Source organism: Hydra vulgaris, chromosome 03, assembly GCF_038396675.1.
Source record: "Hydra vulgaris chromosome 03, alternate assembly HydraT2T_AEP".
Lineage (NCBI taxonomy): Eukaryota > Metazoa > Cnidaria > Hydrozoa > Anthoathecata > Hydridae > Hydra > Hydra vulgaris.
In genome coordinates this window covers 14,089,118-14,112,914 of record NC_088922.1, presented here as the reverse complement: position 1 = coordinate 14,112,914, position 23,797 = coordinate 14,089,118, and the positions used below count along the sequence as shown (strand labels likewise).

The window sequence follows — 23,797 nt, the reverse complement described above, 5'->3', positions numbered from 1 at the left end:
CCCCTTGGATACGCCCGGTGACTATGGACCTATATAAATTTGTAGGTTACTATTACATCTATCTGTTGATACCAAGTTATAAACATTTGGATAAGCATTGACAAAGTTATTAAACTTTTAGTGCTTAAAAACATTTTTTTGACCACACTTTCTTCAACAAATCCAAATATCGAAAAATCGGTACTAAAAACGACATAACTTTTTATGGAATTGTTCGATTTTGATAATTTTTTCACTTTTACAATATTGAATCGAAGTTCTTTCTAATGATATATAACAACCAAGAATTTATCTAATTTAAAATTTTCATGGCACGTACCTAATGTTGCTTTTATAAATTCTTTAGAGTTGTTGAAGAATAAAAGAAACGCATGCTTAGGATCAGGTAAAAATGAGCTTATTCTCTTACAAATATGATAGGTAATAAATAAAAAACCTAATTTACATTTTTAGAAGTTTGCTGCATGTGATGTATTTTTATATATTACATAAAATATATCACATGTCACACAAGTCAGATATGGGTAAGTTCATTATATTTCAGCTGATTTAAAGAAATTTTGTGGGACACTATTATTTAAGCTCCTTCTCTTATATAATTTTGCATATAGAATAGAAGCAACAAATAAAAGATAACATATTGAATAAGACTAAAAAAAACAACAACAATAATAACGTTTTTTTCAAACAAAAGTATTAAAAACAGTTATTTAGCGCTAGAAGCACCTAAATACGTAGATTTGCAAAAAGTTATAAAAGCCAGACAAGGGAGGGGCAACCAACTATTATATTATTATTATATGACAAAATTGTTTTCACACCTTGAATGTCAGTAGGGAGGTTGGAGGGGGATTGATTTTGAAAAATACATTTTAACGCACATAGTTTAGAAATAGGGTTATCAAAAAATGCTGCCATATTAGTTGTAAACATGAAACTTTTAGTTTCGCAAACAAATTTAATTGCATTTATTTTAATTTAACAAGAATTTGGATACTTTTAATTGTATTTATAAATACAAAATAGCTTTAGACATAAATATTCAATTCACTTTGCACTTAATAACTTAAAAGAGATTATTCGAAAAAAACAAGATGAAAATAAATTTGCTTATTGTGACTTGCCGAAAGCTTTTGACACAGTAAACCATTGCATCCTTCTTACAAATTTAGCATATTATAGAGTTCGTGGAGTTCCTCGGAACGTGTTTAAATCTTATATAATCCATAGGTTTCAATTCGTAACCATATATGAAGTTACCTCATCAACCTAGCCTGTCAACTCAGAAATCCCTCACGGTTATATCCTTGGGTCTCTTCTATTCTTAGTGTGCACCAACGAATTTAAAACATGCCTCAAAAATGTATCTTTTCCATTTGGCTGATGACACTAATTTGCTTAAAGTTAACGATTGTCGACGAAGGTTAAATAAAACTAACGAGGCTATGTCATTAACTTTAGACTGGCTAAATACTAATAAAATCTAACTCAATGCTAATAGAAAATTATTAAACCATTAAATTTTCATGTTTATGGAGAGATATTAACTTCTTTCAAGTCACTAAGTTGACTTTGTTCATTTGCTATAACTAGTTAGATTTAACAATAAACAACGAGTGGAATTATTAGGCATCAGTGATCATTTTCCAGTGAAAGCAACTCTTAAAGTAGCAATTAGCATGATAATTGCACCTATTATCAAGTAATCTTTTAATAAAGTACACTTTGCGAAACTTAATTTGATGAAAAGAGTTAAGAATAACAATAATAATCGTCACACATCTCTAGACACAATTCTAGATACATGGCATTCCTCTATAACACCATGTAACAACATTTTTGTTTATGTTAATTTTTTAATGTTTCTTACATAATTTTTGTATGCTGATTTCAGTGGTACCATTGGTTTTTCTCTATCATCAAGATTTCCTGAGAAAAAGCATAAAGTATATTTCGGAGTTTTCGTATATGTGTAATGCAATTAAAACATTATATATATATGCTGATTTTAACTATATTCGTGTGTTTATTTTCAGTTTAACTAATTACAACTGTTACATGAAGTGGTGAATATGTCTAGTAGATCCTGCAAGCTTTGTCCTGACTCATTCTGTTATGTTTGTGGTTACTATATTAGTCCAACACAAGCTAAACATAAGATTGTCAGTGGTACAAAATTCTTTACTGCATATCATGCTTATTTTGGCATGGCTATGGGAGATCAGGACAAATCGTGGGCACCACACTACAGTTGTGGTAGCTGCAGATCAACTCTGGAAGGATGGCTGCGTGGAATCCGAAAGTCAATGCCCTTTGCGATTCCGAGAATATGGAGAGAACCGACGAACCATCATGATGACTGCTTTTTCTGCATTGTTGACATTTCAAAGTATAAAAAACCGAAAGATAGGCTGACTCTAGTTTATCCAAGTACACCATCTTCTATTGGACCAGTTCCACACAGTGATGAATTGCCTGTTCCTACTCCACCTCAATCCGAAGAAGCAGCTGCATATCATTCTGAAGTAGACTCACCGGATGAACTCAATGATGACTGTGATTTCAGGGAACCGAATGATTCACCTCATTTCCCTATCCAACAAGAACTTGATGACTTAGTACGAGATTTAGGTCTCACTAAATCAAATGCAGAACTTCTGACATCACGTTTGAAAGAATGGAATTTATTAGATCCAAGCTGCAGAACCTCGAAATACCGAAAAAGACATGAAACATTCGCATACTTTTATGTAGTATCAGAATCACTGTGCTATTGTCATGACGTTCGTGGTCTTTTCAATGACATTGGCATTGTTCACAATCCTGAAGAGTGGAGATTATTCATTGACAGCTCAACAAGAAGTCTAAAGGCAGTTTTGCTCCATAACGGAAACCGATTTCCTTCGATTCCAGTAGCTCATTCCGTTCATCTAAAGGAAGACTATAAGAACGTGAAGTTGTTGCTTGAGAAAATCAACTACGACAGTTACAAGTGGGATGTATGTGGAGACTTTAAGATGCTAGCATTTCTTCTCGGTCTGCAAGGAGGATACACAAAGTACTCGTGTTTTCTTTGTTTATGGGATAGCAGGGCTGCAAACCAGCACTTCACAAGACGTGAGTGGCCAGTGAGAGAACATTTACAGCCTGGTTTGCACAATGTTATTAATCAATCTCTGATACCTGTTGAAAAGATCTTACTACCACCCCTTCACATTAAACTTGGTCTTATCAAACAATTTGTCAAAGCATTAAACCCAGATAGTGCAGCATTCCAGCATATTCGGCAGATGTTTCCAAAGGTGTCAGATGCAAAAATTTCAGCAGGTATATTCGTTGGTCCACAGATTAAAGTTATGTTGGCATGTAAGGAGCTTGAGGACAAAATGTCTGCTGTTGAAAAAGAAGCATGGACTGCATTTAGACATGTTGTTCATAGCTTTTTAGGCAACAATAAGAGTGATAACTACAAAGAGATAGTGGAAAACTTAATTGTACGGTACGCAGATATGAAATGCAGAATGTCAATAAAGCTGCATTACCTGCATTCACACTTGGAATTTTTCAGACCAAATTTGGGTGATGTGAGTGAAGAGCACGGGGAACGTTTCCATCAGGATATTCTTGCAATGGAGAAAAGATACCAGGGCAGATGGGATGCAGCTATGATGGGTGACTACATCTGGTGTTTGATACGCGATGACGAGAAACTTCATAAAAGAAAACCTCGTTCTACTGTTCACTTTTAGTGTTTTTTGAGATTGTGAGAGACTGTTACAATACAATATAATGTAACATTATGTAATATATGTAAGAAACATGATGTAACATGAAGTTTTGTAACATAACATAACACTTTTGAATTAGTAAATGTTTTATATTGACTAAAGTAGAATCTAATGCAAAACGATTTATATTAATTATATGTTTAATTGATTTTTTTTTTTTTTACGACCAAACGATTGATGCAATAAAAAATCCAATGTCATATTCAGACTCAGCATACTCAAATTAATTAAGAAACATCAAAAAACTTTGATAAACAGAAATTTTTTTTTTTTTGTTACATTGTGTAATAACAGTATTTGACAACTTGATTCTACTTAAACAGTATCCTTTTAGAAAAAATGGATGAATTAAAAATTAAAGAAATGATAACGATATGGCAAAAAAACTAATTAACAACTGTAACAATAAAGAACTTATAATTAAATTTTAAGTTTAAAAAAAAAATTAAAAGTATTTTCAGGACGGCATTTAAAAAACACACACAAAACAACCTCAATCAAAAAGAAACTCGGAATACTAGGGCATTCATAAGAGATATAAGTTTTTCTTCCCATTTTCTTCAAATAATAAAAGGCGGTCATAGATTTAAATATACTAAACTCACATTTAGCGGATTCTGTGAGAGCTCCCGAAATATCTTCGTTAAACTTACTTCTAGGTTGCAACATTAAAGATTCGTTGATTCTTAAAAAAATTGATTGCAAAATAGAATACCAACATCAAGTGAACCTGAATAAAAAAACTGCTACAGGGTACAATGGACTACCAGCATTTTTTTTTAAAAAAATTTACTTGCAACTATTTTGCCAAACATAACTGCAATTATTAAAAAAAGCGTTGAAGATAACTATTTTCCAATAATGTGAAAAAAAGCAAATATGGCAGCTGTCTCGAAAAAAAGAGATTTGAAAACAAACCCAGAGAATTTAGACAACTTCAATACTTCCCGCATTAGGAAGGATATTTAAAAAGATAATAGCTACACAACTGTCTCCTTTTTGTGATGTGAATGAGACAATTCTTCTAGAACAATATAGATTTGGAGAGAAATCGAGTTGCGAGTATGCTCCTAAAATGTTGTGGACATTTGGATGCGTAGGATTGATCAGGGTTAATTTGCAGGTGCTATTATAATTGACCTGTCAAAGGCATTTGACTTTGATCCACACCAACTTCTTACTAACGAACTATTCCACAAAGGCTGTAGCTTGAGCACATATCCTGGTTCAACAGCTATTTATTTAATAGGGAGCAGACAGTCATTCAGGCTTATCAAGTGACCCAGTGTCATGTGGACATCCTCAGGGAAGTAGACTTAGTCCCAAACTTTTCAATATTTACAGTAGAGCTTTTCCAACTTGCTCTAATTCTCATACAACTCATTTTAGTGATATTACTTACTCTGAGGAAGATGTGGACTTACAGTCCAAATCTTATTATTAATTTTATACAGTCCAATTATAATTAATGTACTTAAGACAAATTTATTGTGAGGCCATAGACCTACAGAAGTCGTTTGGTTTTACCAAATGACTTATAATATTTTAGAAACCTAGAAAGAAACTGACATATATTTACAGAGGGTAATTGACGGTTGTATAATCAATCTAGTCAAAATAGTTACATTGGTAGGAGTAACCCTTGACTGGCATCTAACCTTTAGTCCTCAAAGAGAAAATATTATACAAAAATGACATGGTATCTTGAGAGTACTTTCGAGGGCTGATCGGTTACACATATCATTAGTAAGATCTGAGCTAGAGTATTCTAGTCCAATTCTTGTATCTGCATCACCATCAAAGTTAAAGAAACTAGACATAGGTCAAAATATTGCTTCACGAATTATATACGGAGCAAATGGAGATGTCCATTCAGCCCCTCTTCATACTAAATTAAAACTGGACTCATTTAAAGATAAAAGCATGTAGCTGAACTTATACGTTCTATTATAACTAGAGATTGACCTCCAGCCTTTTACAACCTATTTCAAGATCGTACCGAGGAGGAAACTCATAAATAAATCCATTAAGAGTGAAATACAAAATAACATATTCTTAAAAAAATATTAAAATAACAATACAAAACCAAAAAAAATATAACAACTCGAGGAGCGGAGGAAGAACAGGTTATTTAAATTATTAAGAATATCTTAAACTTAACGGCATTGTTTTACTTATTAAAGTTAAGTTATTTTCTGATACTGTTAACCGAGTGTAAACAAATTAATTATAATTTAATAACACCCGACAAATGACCATTTAATTTAAAGTCGGGTTAGGTGCGAAACGTTTTCTAATCTTTACAAAGTCGCGTTTGGTGCGAAAGTCGGATTTGGCATTAAGTATAAACTGTACGATTATTTTAATAAGTTATGTTAGACGCAGTGGTATGTGCACAGAAGGTGGTGTGTTGACCAAGATTCTTCTCGATTTTCGAAAATGTGCACAGACAACAATACTTTGATTTACTCTATAATTTTGAGTGTAAAAAGTTAATGTTTGATGTAATATATATAGTTTATTGATTTAGTTTTATTTTATTAATTTATTATAGAAAAATGATCTAGGTAACTAAAATTGATTGAAATATATGGCCGAAGATAAGGGTCTGCCTTTTAGAATAATACATACCAATACCTCGGTTAAACCTACACGGTCTTGAAACATTTCAAGACTTAATTTTGCAGTCTTGTTACATTGTTATCTCTTCAAGAATATCAAGACTTTTCAGGTTTGCCGATTTTGGTCTTGTATTATTCACTCGCTAAGTAACTAGACTAAATTTTATAATTTACTTCGCAGCAGATGAAATCATAACATCAATACGAGGTAAATGATTCTGAATTGTAACACTTTTGTACAAGATTTAACTTTACTGACAACACTTTCAGACTTTTTAAAGGAATAATTTGATATTCATTTTTTGAACTAAGGTTGGCAGGAATCTGGTAATTTTCCTCACCTAATTTAGGAGCTGCATCGGACTTATCATTTGGAGACTTCCGACGACGAATTCCCACAGTTACAATTTTGTTGGATATGAAGCAGCTTATTCACTTTTCCAGTCTGAGGCTTTGTTCTGGTGAAGCAGATGATGCCGGAATACACAACCAATGACAAGCAACATCTGCCTTAAGTGAATACCTAACCTCATTCGACTTTCACCAGTTTTAAATGTTGCTTAGACCATCATCTTTTGTTGGCCTAGGCAATGATTTGTACTCATCCCACTCAGTTTCAATCAGCCCACACAAACCAAACATCCAGACACTCTTCAAAGAGCCTGAAATATTCTGTTAGAACAACCTCTGCCAGACCTCTTTTATAAACATAGCGACAGCCCGAGACTGCTAAGCAAAGCTTATCATATCTTATAGATAATAACGCTTTGCTTAGCACGTCACGGGCTGTCGCTATGTTTATAAAAGATTCATATTAAATGCTCCAATGAAGCGATTATATAGACGCTTCTAAACATCTGTTATTTACCTGTAATTCAATGAAGCGAATAACTCTAAAAAGATATAAAAAGAGAGCGGGCTATAATAAATTTATTATAAGCAAATGTATCCAACGATAACATGTTCGACTACTCAAGGAATAAAAAAAGAGATATTGCGGACGTAATATGCACGAAACCAACAGCATTCTTCTCAATGGTGAGACCGACTACTTTTCCGCTAATCACAAGCAGCCCATCCCTTCTACCTCCTCACCTAACCCCTATAACTCCTCCCAGCCTACTTGTGATGATACCTATGACTTCTTCCCAGAATGTATTGAAGGTCAATCACAAGCAATATTGGCAAACATCTGCGATGTATTTGGACCAAAAGAAGACGACGCAGAAATTACATGCAAGAACACAGAAACTCCTGAACAACGGGATGAAAGCTATGAAGAGAGTAACAAGAAACAGTCTAGTGGATTGGCAATTACACGAGATATGGAGAACAACAAAAGCCCAACAATCTCCACAAGATATGGTGACGAAAACAGACTACGACAGGGAAATGAGCGAGATTCAGGAGTGGGAAGAGGCAGCGAACACTTACGAAAACGACGTGTTGAGCCAACTAACAACATTGACACAATGGATGATAGGGCGAAGAGAGCAAAGATTGACAAGTGTGAAGGAAAAGGAACAAATAAGACACTATAATTACCACCAATAGAACAACTGCACGATTTCGATGAATTCGACAAATTAATGATGGGATTAGCAGATTATGAAAGCATAGACATTGACGAAGAATTAAATAAATGTTGTTTTAATGAAATGTGGGTATATTATTATATTGAGTTATGGGAACTATTTTCTTTGCCTCTAAAAAAACGTCTATGAAAAGAATATGGAATGCCGTTTGTATATATTATGCTAAAACACGAAAAAGATAAAATGTATAATTGGGAAAACAAGTTCGTATTTAGAGATGATTATTCAGATAATGAACTTGAGGAACTAAGATCATGTAATAATAATTAATAATGTAATATATATTTAATTCGAGTAGTGTTTTGTTTTTTCAGAACTCCCTCCTACAAAAGAACATTACTTGTACCACGTCATGGACACAGGCGCAGAAAATAGTACCCCATGGTTCAACTTCAAGTCTCAAACAATCAAATATTTCCCAATTCTTTAAGCAACCCATATTAAATGTACCTATGCTGACGGAAAACCAGATCTAGAATTCAACGGAAAATTACATACACACTGTATGCTCTCAATCCCAGCAAGAAATAAATCACTGGACGCCATTCATAAATCAATATTCAGATCATTATTCAGAGAGCGAAAATTTAATTGTCCAGGATGCTTTGAGTTGTTCAAACGCCGATATGGAGTACAGTGCAAAAAGTGCTCATTTAAGACTAAATGCAAACACGTTAACAGCTTTTCTTACTATCAAAACCTCAATGCCTACATTAAACGCATTATCAGCAGCAATATCCAAGAAATCGATAACGGGAAATGTGACTCAAAACCATTGTTCAAAGAAAATATATAGCAGAGAAGAATACAAAGACTATTTAATTGAAAAAGACATAATTAACAACAAACATTACGATCACATACTAGAAAACGATGAATATTTAAGACTGCTAGAAATATCATTAAAAAAATGTACAGGAATTGAAGCAATAAAATAACAGCATTTTAACAAAATTGTCTACGTTTACGAAATACAGATCTTAACACCAAGAGTAAGAACATGCCAAGACAAAGGAAGAATAGGGTTAGTAATGTACTTTTTGCACACAATAGCACAATCAAATAAAATGATATTGGAAACATTGTTACAGAAACTATCAAGCTTTATATTTAACATGAACAACAACAAAAAAAGGAGTCATACTATGTGGACCATCTGATACAGGAAAATCATTTTTCGCAAACTTATTATTTAGTCAATTTAAAGATTACGAAATAGGATACTTTAACTGTCCTACATCAAAAAACGTTTCAACATTCATGCTACAATCATTGTGCAACGCATTTGCATATAGAGCAGATGAATTTGTTTTTGAGGAAGCACCCATAATACAAATGATAAAGCCATTACTATAAGGAAGCAAAACTTTACACATCGATGTAAAGTATAAAGATGCACTACAGGTAGACCCTCACCCAGTAATAATTACAATGAACGCCAATAGTAAAAGAGACTTAAATGGCACCCAAATGAGTACCCAATGTTTGAATGCAAATGCCTAATATTATTCATGGGAATACCATTAAAAAGTATATTGCAAGAGGAGGAAATTAGCATACTGAGTACTTGCGGAGCAGAATTATTATATATATTAAAAGAAAAACAACAAATTGTAAAAAACAGTAGTATAGATTTATCAAAAGATGAGAAATACATTAATATGGTTTGAAACGTTACTTTTTTATTAAATCTTTATCTTCAGCAACAGTTAGAGCTTTACTCAAAAACGTTGTAGTATATTTAGGTATAAACGTTTTCAAACCAACATTATAGGTACTAAGTTTATTATTATCCATAGAAAAAGGGTCTGTCGTAGTTGTTTTAGAATGTAATACATCTTTACCAAAATATATTTGAGATTAAGTAATTCTATTTTTAGTATCAGGAGTAAGATGAGGATTTTCGTAATTCCATTCTTTACCACAACCTTCAATAGTAAAATTATAACGAAAACGAAATCTGATATTAAAAGGCATAACATTTCCAATATAGGCAGGATCAAAACAAAGATATAAAGGTTTAACAGATTTATTTCCTTGAAATGGGGTTATACGAGGCCAATAATTATATTGAGTATTCTCCCAGGTAATTAATTTAGAACCAGAAGCAACTTCGTAATCATATTGATCTTTAAACATATAATCATTCCACTCATGATAAGACGTAGGCATACAATGAATATCAAAACAATTATCATATCCAAAAGGAAAATCGTCATAATATGATTGAGCAGTATCCTCAATAGTAGGTGCAACAGAACGAACAATAGGTATAATAGTACCAGCTATATAATCACCATCAAGTGCCTTACATCCTTCTATCCAAACAGGCTAAATATTTAGGAATTCCAGGAGCGCTATTTTGCAATGTATGTTGCTCCCATAATTGCAACAACCCTTCACCAGGAAAGGTAAGATAACCATCAAAATAATCCAATCTAGGTACATTAATAATATTCCAATGCTCAGTAGTCATACCAACTTTTTCAAACTCTGAATCAGGTTGATCAGAATTACACCAAACACCATTCTTACTATCGACAGTAAGAGTAGCAGGTTAAGAAAAAATAAAAGTAGAAACCTGATAAGGTTCATACAATAAATGATTAATGTGCATACGTAAACCAACATTTACCCAGCTACCGCTAAAAACAGTCTGTTCAGCAACATTATTCTTTTCAATAAAATGAGGATCTCTAGTACTAACAACATTTTCAAAACGGGTACCGTTTTCAGGAAAATAAACACAATCCTCTAAAAGAACAATGGTTGGAATAGGAGATGAAATCTTCTTTTTAGAATTTTCTTGGAGAGCAACAATAAGAGGAGCATTAGAACTGTCAGCAAATGGATGTCTATTAAGTATAGTTTGATTACCATCAACTTTAAATATACGCATACCAATATTAGACATTTCTAACGGTATAGAGGTATTAGAGATTGTTTTCAATTGATTCTCAACTCTAACATCAAATATTTCCCAAGATTTAGGTATAAAATACAACAAATGACTAAGAGGTAAAAACTTTTCCTTGCTAAGCAAAATCGTTGGAAACTCGATGGGCAGTTAATAAATATTAGGTATAGTGGTTTCTGACAGCTCTAGCCCAATATAAAACTCTTCTGACATGGTATGTTCTTCTGGCGTCGACGCCAAATGTTTTTTTTTATTGGATGTACGAACTTTCTCCTTGAATACCTCCCCGATGAATGAATTGTCATAAAGCAATATGTCTATAGGTTGCGAAGGTTTAAGGCGATCAGTCTGATTCAATCTAGGTTTAACAAAATTACCAATAGACTGAAAAGCAGGATCATTATAAAAATGCCTTAATAACGTCGGCTTTCTAAACTCCAACTGTCGAGACAAATCAGCTGCTTTAAATAATGGCTTATCTATAGGAGAATATTCCTGCGTATGATCGTATTTAATCCGTGGTTTAGCAGTTAACAATTGCTGTTTTACCCATTCAGCAATCTTATCGTTATCGTAAAAATCATCATGCGTACGCCAGTCTGTCTCAGGATCAAATGATGAAAGTGAAAAAGTTTCTGATATATTAGTAGATTGAGTAGACCTGGACGATGAGACACTAGAAGAATCAACTGATGTAGAAGACATAGTGTCTGAAAATAAATCATCCATATCATAACCAAATTTCGATCTACCCATTAATTCCATATTTAATTCATCCCAACGTCGCTGTGCATTTGTAACATGAGCTTTGGGACTATATAATTAATACATATATTGTCTAGTTAAATTCTTGACTGCAGAAGAAATAGCAGGAACAACTTTAGGGATAGCCTTAGCAATATTAACAATAGATTTCGTAGCATTGACAACTGATTTAGGATTAATAGCACCAACTGCTCCAAACACAGCAGACTCAACCATTTTAGCAGTATCAGGGTCTTTAAAATTCTTTTTATTTACACCAAATATCTGATCATTCCATCCAGAAGCAACTTCAAGATTGCGTTCAGCAAAACGTTTATTACTAAAGTGAACAGGATTAGAATTGACAGGAAAAGAAGAATCAACGAATATATCGACACCATCATCGGTATCAAAAATACTTTTTGATGTCATGACATCCACATATTGTCCACATATCACAAGAAAATAGATTATGTGCTACACTGATTATATAATGCCACACATGCAGAATGTCCACACCAATCACAGTGGACTGTGGCAAGAAGAACCGCTAAGAATAAAAAGTAAAACATAATGACAAGAAATTATAACAATCATTAGGTTTTATCAACCTTATAATATGAAACTTTTATAAACATAGAGGCCGACAATCGACCAGATTTCATATATATTAAATTCAATATTAAAAAATTAATATTAAAATCAATATTAAAAGTCAATCAATATAATCAATATTAAAAATCAATATTAAAAGCCAGATTGTTTCTAGCAAAGAATTTCATAAATCCCAGATCCCATTTCAGTTGTTTGTTGTCATCGGAATTATACTTTGCAAAATTACTGAAAAAGGACGTAATAAGAAACAATAATAATTACGTACATCAACCCAATTAGAAAAATTAAATTTTTACTCAGCACTAATATAACTCGAGGATCAATATAATTTAAAGAAGATTCTGTTGAGTTTTAAGTTGGGATAAAGAAACTGAAATAGCCATATTTGTTTTTTCTTTGAGATGCCAACGACTTCTGAGGCTGTGTGAGCTTCAGATGCTTCAGTTGTTTAAATTTACGTTTGTATTCAACCGTATCAAACAATATCATGACAAAACCGCATCAAATCCCAAGAGATAAATTAAATAATGACAAATATTCAAAAAATTGTCAGCTAGAGCCAAGCATGGCAAACTCGCACATTGAATAGTGCGAGTAATTTTAATGGCGAATAATAGAATAATTATTCGCTGCGAGTATAGTATGAGTATTGATAATCGTAATGCGATTACTGCGATTAGTGCGAGTAATTCGCCTAAAAATTATACTACTCGACCAAAATAAATACAACTCGCATAATCTCGCATATCTCGCCCAAGTCTAATTTTCATTTATTTTTCTCATATTTTTAACATATTTTGAATATAATTACAAAAAAGGTTCATCATCACCCTGAGTAAAGTCCTGAGACACAAGCTCAGTGATTTCATTAGCTGAAAGTCTTTTTTTACTTGACAAATCATGTCTTTGTGCAGTACTTTTCCTTGCAACATGTTTCTTTTGGGGTGGTGGTGCTGTTGGTTGTGAAAAAGCCTTTGCTGAGGCTGATGTTCCTTTTCCCAATTTTGTCTGCTTTTTTGAGTGTCTTTCTTTGTTAATTTTCTCAGAGACAGTTTTCTGAGATATAACTGGTTCTTCAGTCATTTAAAAATCATCAAGATCATCCTCATCAATGAGTGATCTTGAAGCACTGTTATCATCAGGCTTTTTCTCTATAACTAAATAAAAATTATGTAAAAACTAAATATTAAATAAAATGAGAGATATTAAATTAAATAAAAACTAAATAATAAATAAAGAAAGCTATTTTATTTATCTTATCTATTTTATCCTGATAATTATGTTTAAATAAACAATATTTATTGATTCTTTTTAAAATAAATTGAAAGACATTACTATTTGCTGTAAAATAAAATAAAAAACATTTCTATTTGCACCAAGTGATGATGCTACCACACCTAAATGACAAAATTTATTAAAATATTTAAAACATAATCAATGCTTTAAAAGATCATTCGAAAGAAGTTTTTAATCTACAAAATCTAAGTCCTTACTGAGTTCTACCTGTCTGTCTAAAAATAAAAATTGAAATAAAATTATATACAATAAAATTGCTAATGCTACATTTGTACTCAAATAAAATCTAAATGATAAAACCTACTTAAATCGCTTTCAGCTAGCCTGTCGAAAAAAAATTTGTATTCTCTTTAATCCTAATCTATAATCTATAAATAATCATACTAATATAAACGATAAATTAACTTATACTAATATAAACTTTAAATAAACTACTATATATTATATAAACTAATATAAACTATACATAAACTAATATAACTATGGTACTAATATAAACTATAAGTAAACTACTATACACTATATACTTTCTAAAAAGACCTTCAACTCCTTTTAACTGCTCTAAAAAATGAAAAATACTTGCTTAAATTGATCTGAAAAAACTGAAGACAAAACTGAAACACTTTACTAAAAAAGATAAATTGTACTAAAAAATATTTTTTTATCAGTCATTTTAGTTTCAACTTCTTCTGAAAAAAACCTGAAAAATAAAAAAAAACGAATAACAAACAAAGTAGTACACAACGTTAGGCCAGTCTTGTATACATCATTAGCCCAATGTTGTATTCGACGTTGAGCTAATAATATTTACAACGTTGGGCTAATGTTTTATACAACGTTGGACCATCGTTGGGTAAACGTTGTATAGAACATAGAACATTGTATAGGTCGATGTTGTACAAAACGTTACCCAATGCCTTGCCAATGATCAAACCTGCATTGGGCCAACAATGATGATATTGAGAGGATGTTGTAGAATATCAAGTTTTTTTCATATAGACATGAAATAATATTACCAATCCTGTAATTTTTGCCATTTACTTTAACAGAAAAAATAGAGCCTTTTTTAAACTTCAACTCTTCCATATACATTTCCAGCTGCATTAAAAAAATTACCTGTTCTAATAATAATCATCAACTTGCTGAAAATGGTATCCCAACCGGCACATCTGGTATTTTAAATAGCCAGAGTATTTATCACGTATTATATACCGCTGTTGATACAAGAAAAATTAGCCTCTAGTTTTAAGTTTTAAATTCGAGTTTCATACTACATAATAATATACGTATAACGTGCCCGGTTATGTTAAACTATAAACATTTAACAGAAAAATTAAAATTAGTGGGCAGAGCTGAACTTAACGGTAGTAGTGTTAGTAGTGTGCCCTTTCAATCATGTTTGACACAGAACTCTTGGCAGCCATTGCAACCCAGGTATTAGCAAAAAAGGGTTGTTTTTTAAGAAAACTTGAATGAAAGTGTATGCAAATATCTGACGTACGTCAACTTCAAATTATGTAATGTAACATGTGAATTATGTTATGTAACATACTAAAATATATATCAAGTTTAACAGTTTGACTTTTACTTGAAAATTGCATTGTGTCAACCTCTCCTTAATTTTTGATCCAAAGCATTTATGTACGTTAAAAATAATTATTATATAGTTTTAAAATTTCGATAGTTAATGTGCTTACATGGCCGAATGGTTAGAGCGCTGAGCTTCTGAACAAAAATGCCGGCAGTTAAACCAGTGGCGACTTTCTTTTTTAATTTTTTAGATTTTTTTAAAATACAAAACTTGTCAAGTTTTATATAGGTTATATACAAACATATCTAACGACACTATAAACTTTAACAAACAAAAAGATTTTTAAAAAAGTTTGAAATTCTAAAAGCAATGAAGAACGGAGGGATATTTGTTGCCTATGTGTCATGGTTGAGATACTTATGATATTTTAGTTTTATACTTCAAGTTTTTTTTATAAAGAAGTTGAGTTTGTGCATGAAAAATGAGTATACGATATGTTTATATATAGAATATAAACTCTATAGATCTGTAAAGCTGTTTTGTTTTGCATTTTAAATAACAAAAATTAAAAAAAAAGCAAGTTGATGATTTGAACTTGCCACGTGGCGGCCTTCAGTTTTTTGAAACGGTTAGGGGTTTTGAAAATTATGTTTTTAATAAGAATATAATTAAAAGATCTAATTTTATACTCAAATTAAACCATTTTATTAAATTAATTACCTTTAAAAATAAATAAAAGTTAATGTTATTTAATATTGATATAATGAGAAAATTTGGAGTTTTACAGCTACTTTACCACCCCTACCCCCTCCTTCCGTTCAACACTCTAAACCAAGTGTGCAACAGCGACAGAATTTAGGTTACCATCAAGTAGTATTACACTCCATTATTTTTTAGCTTTATATACTTTGTGGCTGATCATTTATCTAAATTTTTAAATAAGGGTCTTAAATTTTGGCTGATCATTAAATCTAAATTTTTAAATAAGGGTATTAATCAATTTTGAATAAGGAAATAACGCAACGCTAAATTTCACTAATGAACAAAATTAAAAAGATCAAAATTTTCCTTTGCAGAGATAAGTTAAATAAAAAATCAAAATTGCTCATTAAGGGAAAAATTAATATCATCCCCATTCAAACTATTTTCTCTAAAAAATACCATAGAGAGATTTTTTTTGCTTTATGTTTTTGCCTTATAAATAAAAAAAAATAAAATTGATTTAACCCTATCCTGCACAGCACCCAATTTTTTTTTAATTTTTGGTTTTGACATTAAAACATTGTCAAATGGGATGAAATTAGATGCTTTCGTCCACCAAAAAAAAAATATATTTATTTATGATTCGAAAATATTGAATGTGTAGTATAGCACACGTTGTACACTTTGGGGTACATATGAATGAATAGCCTACTTACGTAAAAGGGAAATAAAACAAATAAAAAACATCAAATATAGCTATTGAAATAAATGCCATTTTAAATATATATATATAAAAATATATATATATATATCTCGTATATCAATATAAAAAAAATCAATAAAAATGAAACACTTTTTCCTTTTTCAATAGTAAATAGGCCTATATACAATAAATATGACTCGCATACGGCACTAAATATATATTTATAGAGAAATTGTTACAAAAAAATGTAAAAAAAAAACATTGTAGTTATTTCCATGCTATAGCTAGCGTACAGTTATTTTGAATGGTAGGCAATAAAACATTCTGGATCATTCTTTATGCATAAAGATACCTTGGATTTTTTGCAAATGAATATAGTTTTACTCTTACAGCCAGAAAGTTTGCATCTCTGCATACTAAATTTTTCTCTATTTCGCATAGGGAGATGATCAATTCTATCATACCTAATATCCTGAACTACTGCAGAAGTAATTGCTCTGCCAATCAGCTGAGGAGAATCAGAATGCATCAAGGCTTGAGCTAGTTCTAATTTATACTTTACTAAAGACCTATCATTTTCACTACCATACTTGGCTTTGTACAATTGCCAAGAGTTGAATACAGCCATATCAATAAAATGAAATATAAGTCTCTAATACCATTTTCTTGACTTATGGAATATTCTATATAAAGATGACAGCATATCTGCTTTATCTAGTCCACCCATACATTGGTTATAGTTCTTGACTATAGTTGGACATGAAACAAAAACATGCTCTTTTTTTGATTTATCATATCTCTTGACTTGCGTTATTGGTTCGATGGAATGTATGTTAGAGGCAAGGAGGACAGATTTGTTATCAAACCATTTGCAAACAATTAGTTCAGAATTCTTATCTAATCTGTAATCTACCGAACCTCTGCCTTTGGTTTTCATTTCTTTGTCTGTAAGTAAAGGACATTTTCCAGACCTGTTGACCTGCAATGTGCAAGTTCCAAATAAATCTCTGGCTTTCAGCTCTACTAACAAGTCTGGGGAGGCAAAGTAGTTATCGAAAAATGCAGCAACTTCCTTGGGTAAAGAGGCACGTAACCTCAAAACTACTTTCCCTGGTTCCCCCAAGGTGCTGTTGATCTGAGTTGCATTTTCTTTAAGATCGCCTGCCATTTCAAATTGATAAATATACCCACTTGTTCCTGCCCTCGCCCATACCTTATAGCCCCATTTTTTTGGTTTTTTTTTCATGTGCACCTTCTGATGATGGTGACCTTTAAAAGGAACTATTTGTTCATCAACACACTGATGACTCTCAACCTCCACATATTTTTTAAAGTTATCATTAAGAATAGTTATAAGGGGTCTAATTTTAAAAAAACGATCATATCCTAATTGACCACGTTTTACTTCTAAACTGTTGTCTGAAATGTGCAGTACGCTTAATGTGGCCTTAAAACGTTTCACTGTCATAACGTCAGCAATTTGGGCAATACGCGTCTGTTGAGACCAATACATACGTCTCTGAGGAAGTTTCATAATACTCATTTGCATCAGCATGCCAAAGAACTGCCTAATATATTTATGTGTTATAGTTTTCAAATTTGTCAGCGATTTTAAATGAATATACTTGTTACTCTCTAAAACAAATAAATCAATAAGGTTAGCATCAAATAACAAATCAAATAAAAATAATGGACTTGGATTTTCATTCTCCAATTTGGGAACCAATGAAGATGGATTTCATTCAGCAAAGTGCTGATCTCTTTTTACCCAATGCCACATTCTCTGACGTCTGTCCGATGTTATTTCAACGACTTCATCTAATTCCTCTGATTCTTCATCCGAGCTCTCAGATACTTGGTGCATTAAATCCTGAATATTATCAGAAGTAAACTCTTCATCTGAATCATCTGCAAGAGCTTCATCTTCGGATCCACTAGGATAGTCATCTAAGAAGGCGCTAATTTCGTTGACAGATAACGATTTTGGTCGCTTTTGACGTTTGCTGGGAGGTTCATTGCTGAAAAAATAACATTGTAAGTATAGTAATAAAATTTCATATTAGTAAATTCTGTAAAAAGTAGAGCAATTAAAACCATTGGCTACACCAGGAAAATATGAATGGTTTTAGTAATTATAAGTACTAAACCTCAAATAATCTAAAATGTGATTATAGATTATTTGAGGCTTTTTCATTTGCGTTGAGCCATATTGCTAATAAAATTCTACGCATTTGTTAACTGATTGGTAGCCATATCTGCGCAATGTGTAGTACAATACACATTGCAAATATATGCAGTTTTTACTAATAAAAAAAAACAGAAACTTTTGACAAACTGACCTAAGTTGTTCTTTATATATTTATTAAAAATAATTATCACTAATATTACGTAAATATATAAATTTTACCTTTTATTTTATTATTATAACATGCTTACCTTGTCGAAGCAGCGTGATCCATCTTGAACCGGCAATATCAAATGTTATTGTTTGAGGAGTGCCATCTATTGACAACGGAGGAAAGTTTCATCCCCATGGCAACAGAAAATAGCGTCGTTTAGACAATTACGTCACTCATGTTGATATTAGAAGCATAAAAGCAATGTGTAGTTTACTACACGATGTGCAGGATAGGGTTAAAAAAAAATTGATTTAATATCATTAATTAGCATAATTAGGTAAAAAAAACACCCTATAATGGTACATAGAGAACTCCATATTGTATGATCCGATTGTTATTAAATTTTCCAGGTAGCATTCATGCATGCTGTTAACAAAATGTACCAAAATGGTAAAAAAGAATTATTATTAAAAATTTTGTAGTATTTTCACCAAAGTATAAGTAAATTGTGATAAAAAAATTGGACCTGATTATTCATAACTTTCTATAAAAAATTTAAATACAGAGAAAAGGATCGTTTAAAAATATGTATACAAATATAACGAACTTTACGCTATAAAAAACTAATATGCTCCAGTTATGTAGGAATCTACTTGCTCTGTTTCTTTTTCTTTGTCAGAGAAACTTGTTTTTATAGCTCTGAGTTTTTTTCGTCTTGCAAGTCCTTTGCATGTTTTTTTTTAACGCACTAGTTATGCGTATTACGTTCGATATGTTTGTAGCTTTATTCATGTCCTTTCCATTATGAATGCCAAGTTTTAAAAATGCACTAAAAATTCTTTCTGCTCCTTCGTTATACTCTGAAACTGCAGATGAGATACCAATTTCAAGTATTACTTTACTAACATAAGTTTGTTTTAGACATTTCTTCCATATAACATTGTTTATTGATTCGTTATTGTTTTGGGTTCCACCATGCAAACACTTGGTTAATAAACTAATATTGGCTTAATCAAAGTACATATGGCAACAGGTAGACTCAATTTTACTTTATATCAGTTTTAACCTGTAACTTGGTCTGCTTGCCATATACACTAACTTTCATCACTCTTTGTACAAAACTTATATCCCTCAATCGGGTCGGTTATGTCTGAGATATTGTAAAGAACATAACTCAAACATAACTGACCCGGTTTTCATAACATCAATATTATCACGGTTTTGTCGAATGGCCATTCTATATTAGTTCTGTAGTGTATTTACTGCTTCATCGGTGAGTCTGCCTTTCCCCATAATTTTTTCTATTGCAGATAAATTAACACCTTTGTTTTCCTGTCACAAATTCCTTATGCGTGTACCCATTCTCTTTTGTGCATGTCCAATATATTCTTTTTTATTAATAACCACATTGTCACCATATGGTTCAGAATTGATTACATTATTAGAAAATGAAGTATCTCCGTCTTCAATGTGTCATATATGAAAATTGCCACCTAAAAAAACTGAAGTTCTCCATTTTCAATATTAACCGTAATTTATGGACAATCTCTTAGCGCTTTATAGTCTATAGTTTTAAATGGTCAAAGACCTTCTTAGTTCTTCTCAGTAAAGGATTTAGGAATTTTTAGTGGGGGATGGGGGATGTTAAAATATTTTTGTATTTTGAACCACTTTTGCGTATTCTATTGAGAAAAAAAAGGCCTCAATTTCTCATATATTTTTGACTTTCAGATTCTAGGGGGAAGGGGGGGGACTTACCCCCTGGATTCGTCGCTGGTTCTACTATTTGTATAGCTTTGCTTATATACGTCTGTCAGTGGAAATGTCTAAAGCATATGTTGAGTTTGCAGGCAGTATATGGAACAATCGGGTAAAGTAAATTTTAAAAATTAGAAAACTTTTGAATTATGTTTTGACAAATAGGGGTCTTCTTTGCTATATTATTAATACTTTTGCTATAAATATTGTTATAATTATTATAGATATGTATTATTAAAATTTTTTTTGCGATAAATGTTGCTATAAGTACAGCAAGATTGAAATTTTTTCAAAATTTATGAAGAGATGTCTTTAATCCCCCAAAACGACACGTCGACAGCGCACTGAACCACTGAGCTATAAATTAAGAGAGCAGTTTAAGAGAAAAACAAATATAATTATAAATATCTTATAAGGTCTAGGTATGCTGAAAGGGTGCACTTGTTTATTGTTTTGCTCTTAAAGCAATTTTCAAAATAAATTGTTAAAATAATAAAGCAAACAAATAATAGGTATAGAAATGATCGTGTGGAATAAATAAGTATAGCAATGGTAGATTTGGTGAAGATCTGTATTTTATGGGTTCGGGAAGCTAGGATATAAAGTATAGAAACGTATAGAAGAAAAAGTATAGAAAAAAAAGTATAGAAAACGTAGAAAACCTAAAAAAAAATATAGAAACGGTCAATGTGGAATAGAATTACATAGACCCGTATTTTTACGGGTCAGATCAGCTAATTTGTAATAATACTTTAGCGGAATATTAAATATTGTTTAACTAAAGCATTATTACGTATAGCAACATATAACTGGAAACTCTAAGTATAGTTTGCCCTGATATGTTGATATATGTAATAATTCTTTAGCCGAACAATATTTATTGTTCTGCTAAAGTGTTATTACATACTAGCTGATCCGACCCGCTAAAATACTTGTCTTTGTAAGTCTATTCCACACCGACCGTTTCTATACTTTTTTTTATACATATCCGAACTTTCCGGACCAGTAACACAGCCTTCCGGATACAAGGATCTTATAATTCACTCAAAAATTCCTAAAGAGCAACCAAAAAAAAATTAGCAAACGCAGAGTTTATAAGCCTTATAAAAAACTTATTCATTTGAAAGAAAAATTCTAAACTTATATACTAAGAAAATCGTCTCTTAAGGATGTTAAATGCACAAATTTATCTAATTGAATACGTAAGCACTCAACAGATATAGTTTTAAACTTTAATGACAACGAAACATTTCTCGAAAGTTGTGTCGATAGTAAAACTTTAACCCTCTGACTAAAATAATCTTTATTTTGCAAAGCAATTGAGGACCAGTAAAACGGGCCATGGGGAGCTAAATATGTCAAATAAATTATCTTTATCTGTTTTTCATGTGAAGTACTTGGCATAATGACCGATAATATTGAGTTTAGATAATTTAAAGTGTTAGTAAACTACAAAATAAAGTAACAATGTGAAAGTTATTCAAAATACTAATTCCAACAATTTGAATTGCAATTTATTTCAACAGCTTGTCAAAAATAGTATAAAGATTGATTATTATTTTTATTATTCGCTTTTAAAAAATGATTAACGATTTAAAGACTTTTAATCATTTTAAATGAAATCATTTTAAATAAAAATCATATTAAACAATCAAGAAGACACTTGATTTATGTGATTTTTTTGTGAAAGTCTCACGCGTTTGATTGAAAGAGTGATAATGCTCTTTTTTTAAAAAAAATTCAGTTTTACCAAAACGGCCAAAACCAAACTAAATCAAAACAAAAAATTCAGTGGTACCAAAAACTCACACTGAGGTGAAAAATTAGACACTCTTCACAAAAATTTCTAGACTTTTAGTGAATGATTAAGAAAAAGTTTCAGTGATGAAGCAACCTAATTATCATTTTTAACAATAGACACGGACGTGAAGGTGAGCTAAGCTGTGTATCAACACAAAACATCACAACAAAAACCTTACGCGATGGCAGATGATAGCACCACTGGTGTAGGCAGGGTTTTTGTTGTTTCAGATATATTTAAAACCTGTTAATGAATTTAACTTTAGTATCCATTGTTCCTACCTCGTCATTAAATTATTCTAATTATACGGAACTAAACTATACCGCCATTATGGAGGACAAACAAACGTAAACAAATAGATGTCAACCGAAAGCGAATATTTGTCTAAGCTTGATTCTAATGCAAAGCAAAAATATTTGGAAAAAATAAGCTTTATAAAGCACGTTGACCCATATCTTCTTAAAGATACCGATTTCTCCGATAATGTAGATAGTTATCCAAATGATACATATCCAGATATTGTGAACTATTTTTTATTTGCTCCTAGTCCTCTTACTAAGAATCAATTGAGAGCATATAAAGCTCTTGATTCTTATAATCAATTTGTATCAGGTTGGATTATCAACGTTGGTGTGAAATTATTTGAGAAATATATTCTTATTCATGGCAGAGTAGGTTACTTAATTTTTAGTTCAATATTTAAATAGAAATAGCTTTCTTGTTTTATTTATTTTTTTAACCAATATTTTAGGTGAAACATTCTCAAAAAATGAATGATGTACCATTACATCCAGGGATTATTAACGAGAAGTCAGGAATTATAGTTTGTGCACATTGCAATTGCATGGCTGACTTGGAGAAAGCTGCACCAACATGTTGGTCAGTACTATTTCATATTGAGTGTGCAGTTAACATTAAAAGTTTAAAAACATGCACTGAAGAAAAAGCTTATTGGTTACTACCAAGCTTTAAAAAGATAGAATTCAAACCTGTTTCCGATATTGATTTTACCTCAGCCAATTCTTTGCAATGTAATTTAAATGATAAAGTTCGTGGCTTTATCAGTTCCAGTTCAAATAACACATAGAAAAAATGTTTCTATTCCAACAAAAGAGGAGACTGATAAATTATTTTTAGACCTGAGTCAATAAGGAACAAAACCAGCTATTGTTTCAATTATTCCTGGGTTTACCAAACCTTATGAACCATAACTAATAACAGAAATATATCCTGAATTATTGTCAAATTTTTACCAGAACAATATATTTTTAACTTTGAACAACTCTTAGCTGCTTGTAAAAAAAAAAATTACAATAACAATTGAGCAAAGTAAAAATGCAACTGGTTTTACTTTAGGACAGGTCGTATAACTGCTTCAAAATTTAGG

General features: G+C 31.5%; 1 protein-coding gene across 1 annotated transcript; it reads right to left on the bottom strand.

Annotated features, from left to right (window-relative positions):
• Positions 1-17,164: 17,164 nt before the first annotated feature.
• On the bottom strand, positions 17,165-18,046 carry LOC136078488 (piggyBac transposable element-derived protein 3-like). The gene has a single exon (XM_065794262.1). It carries the CDS (start codon positions 18,044-18,046, stop codon positions 17,165-17,167), a length of 882 nt encoding a protein of 293 aa, XP_065650334.1.
• Positions 18,047-23,797: the final 5,751 nt, after the last annotated feature.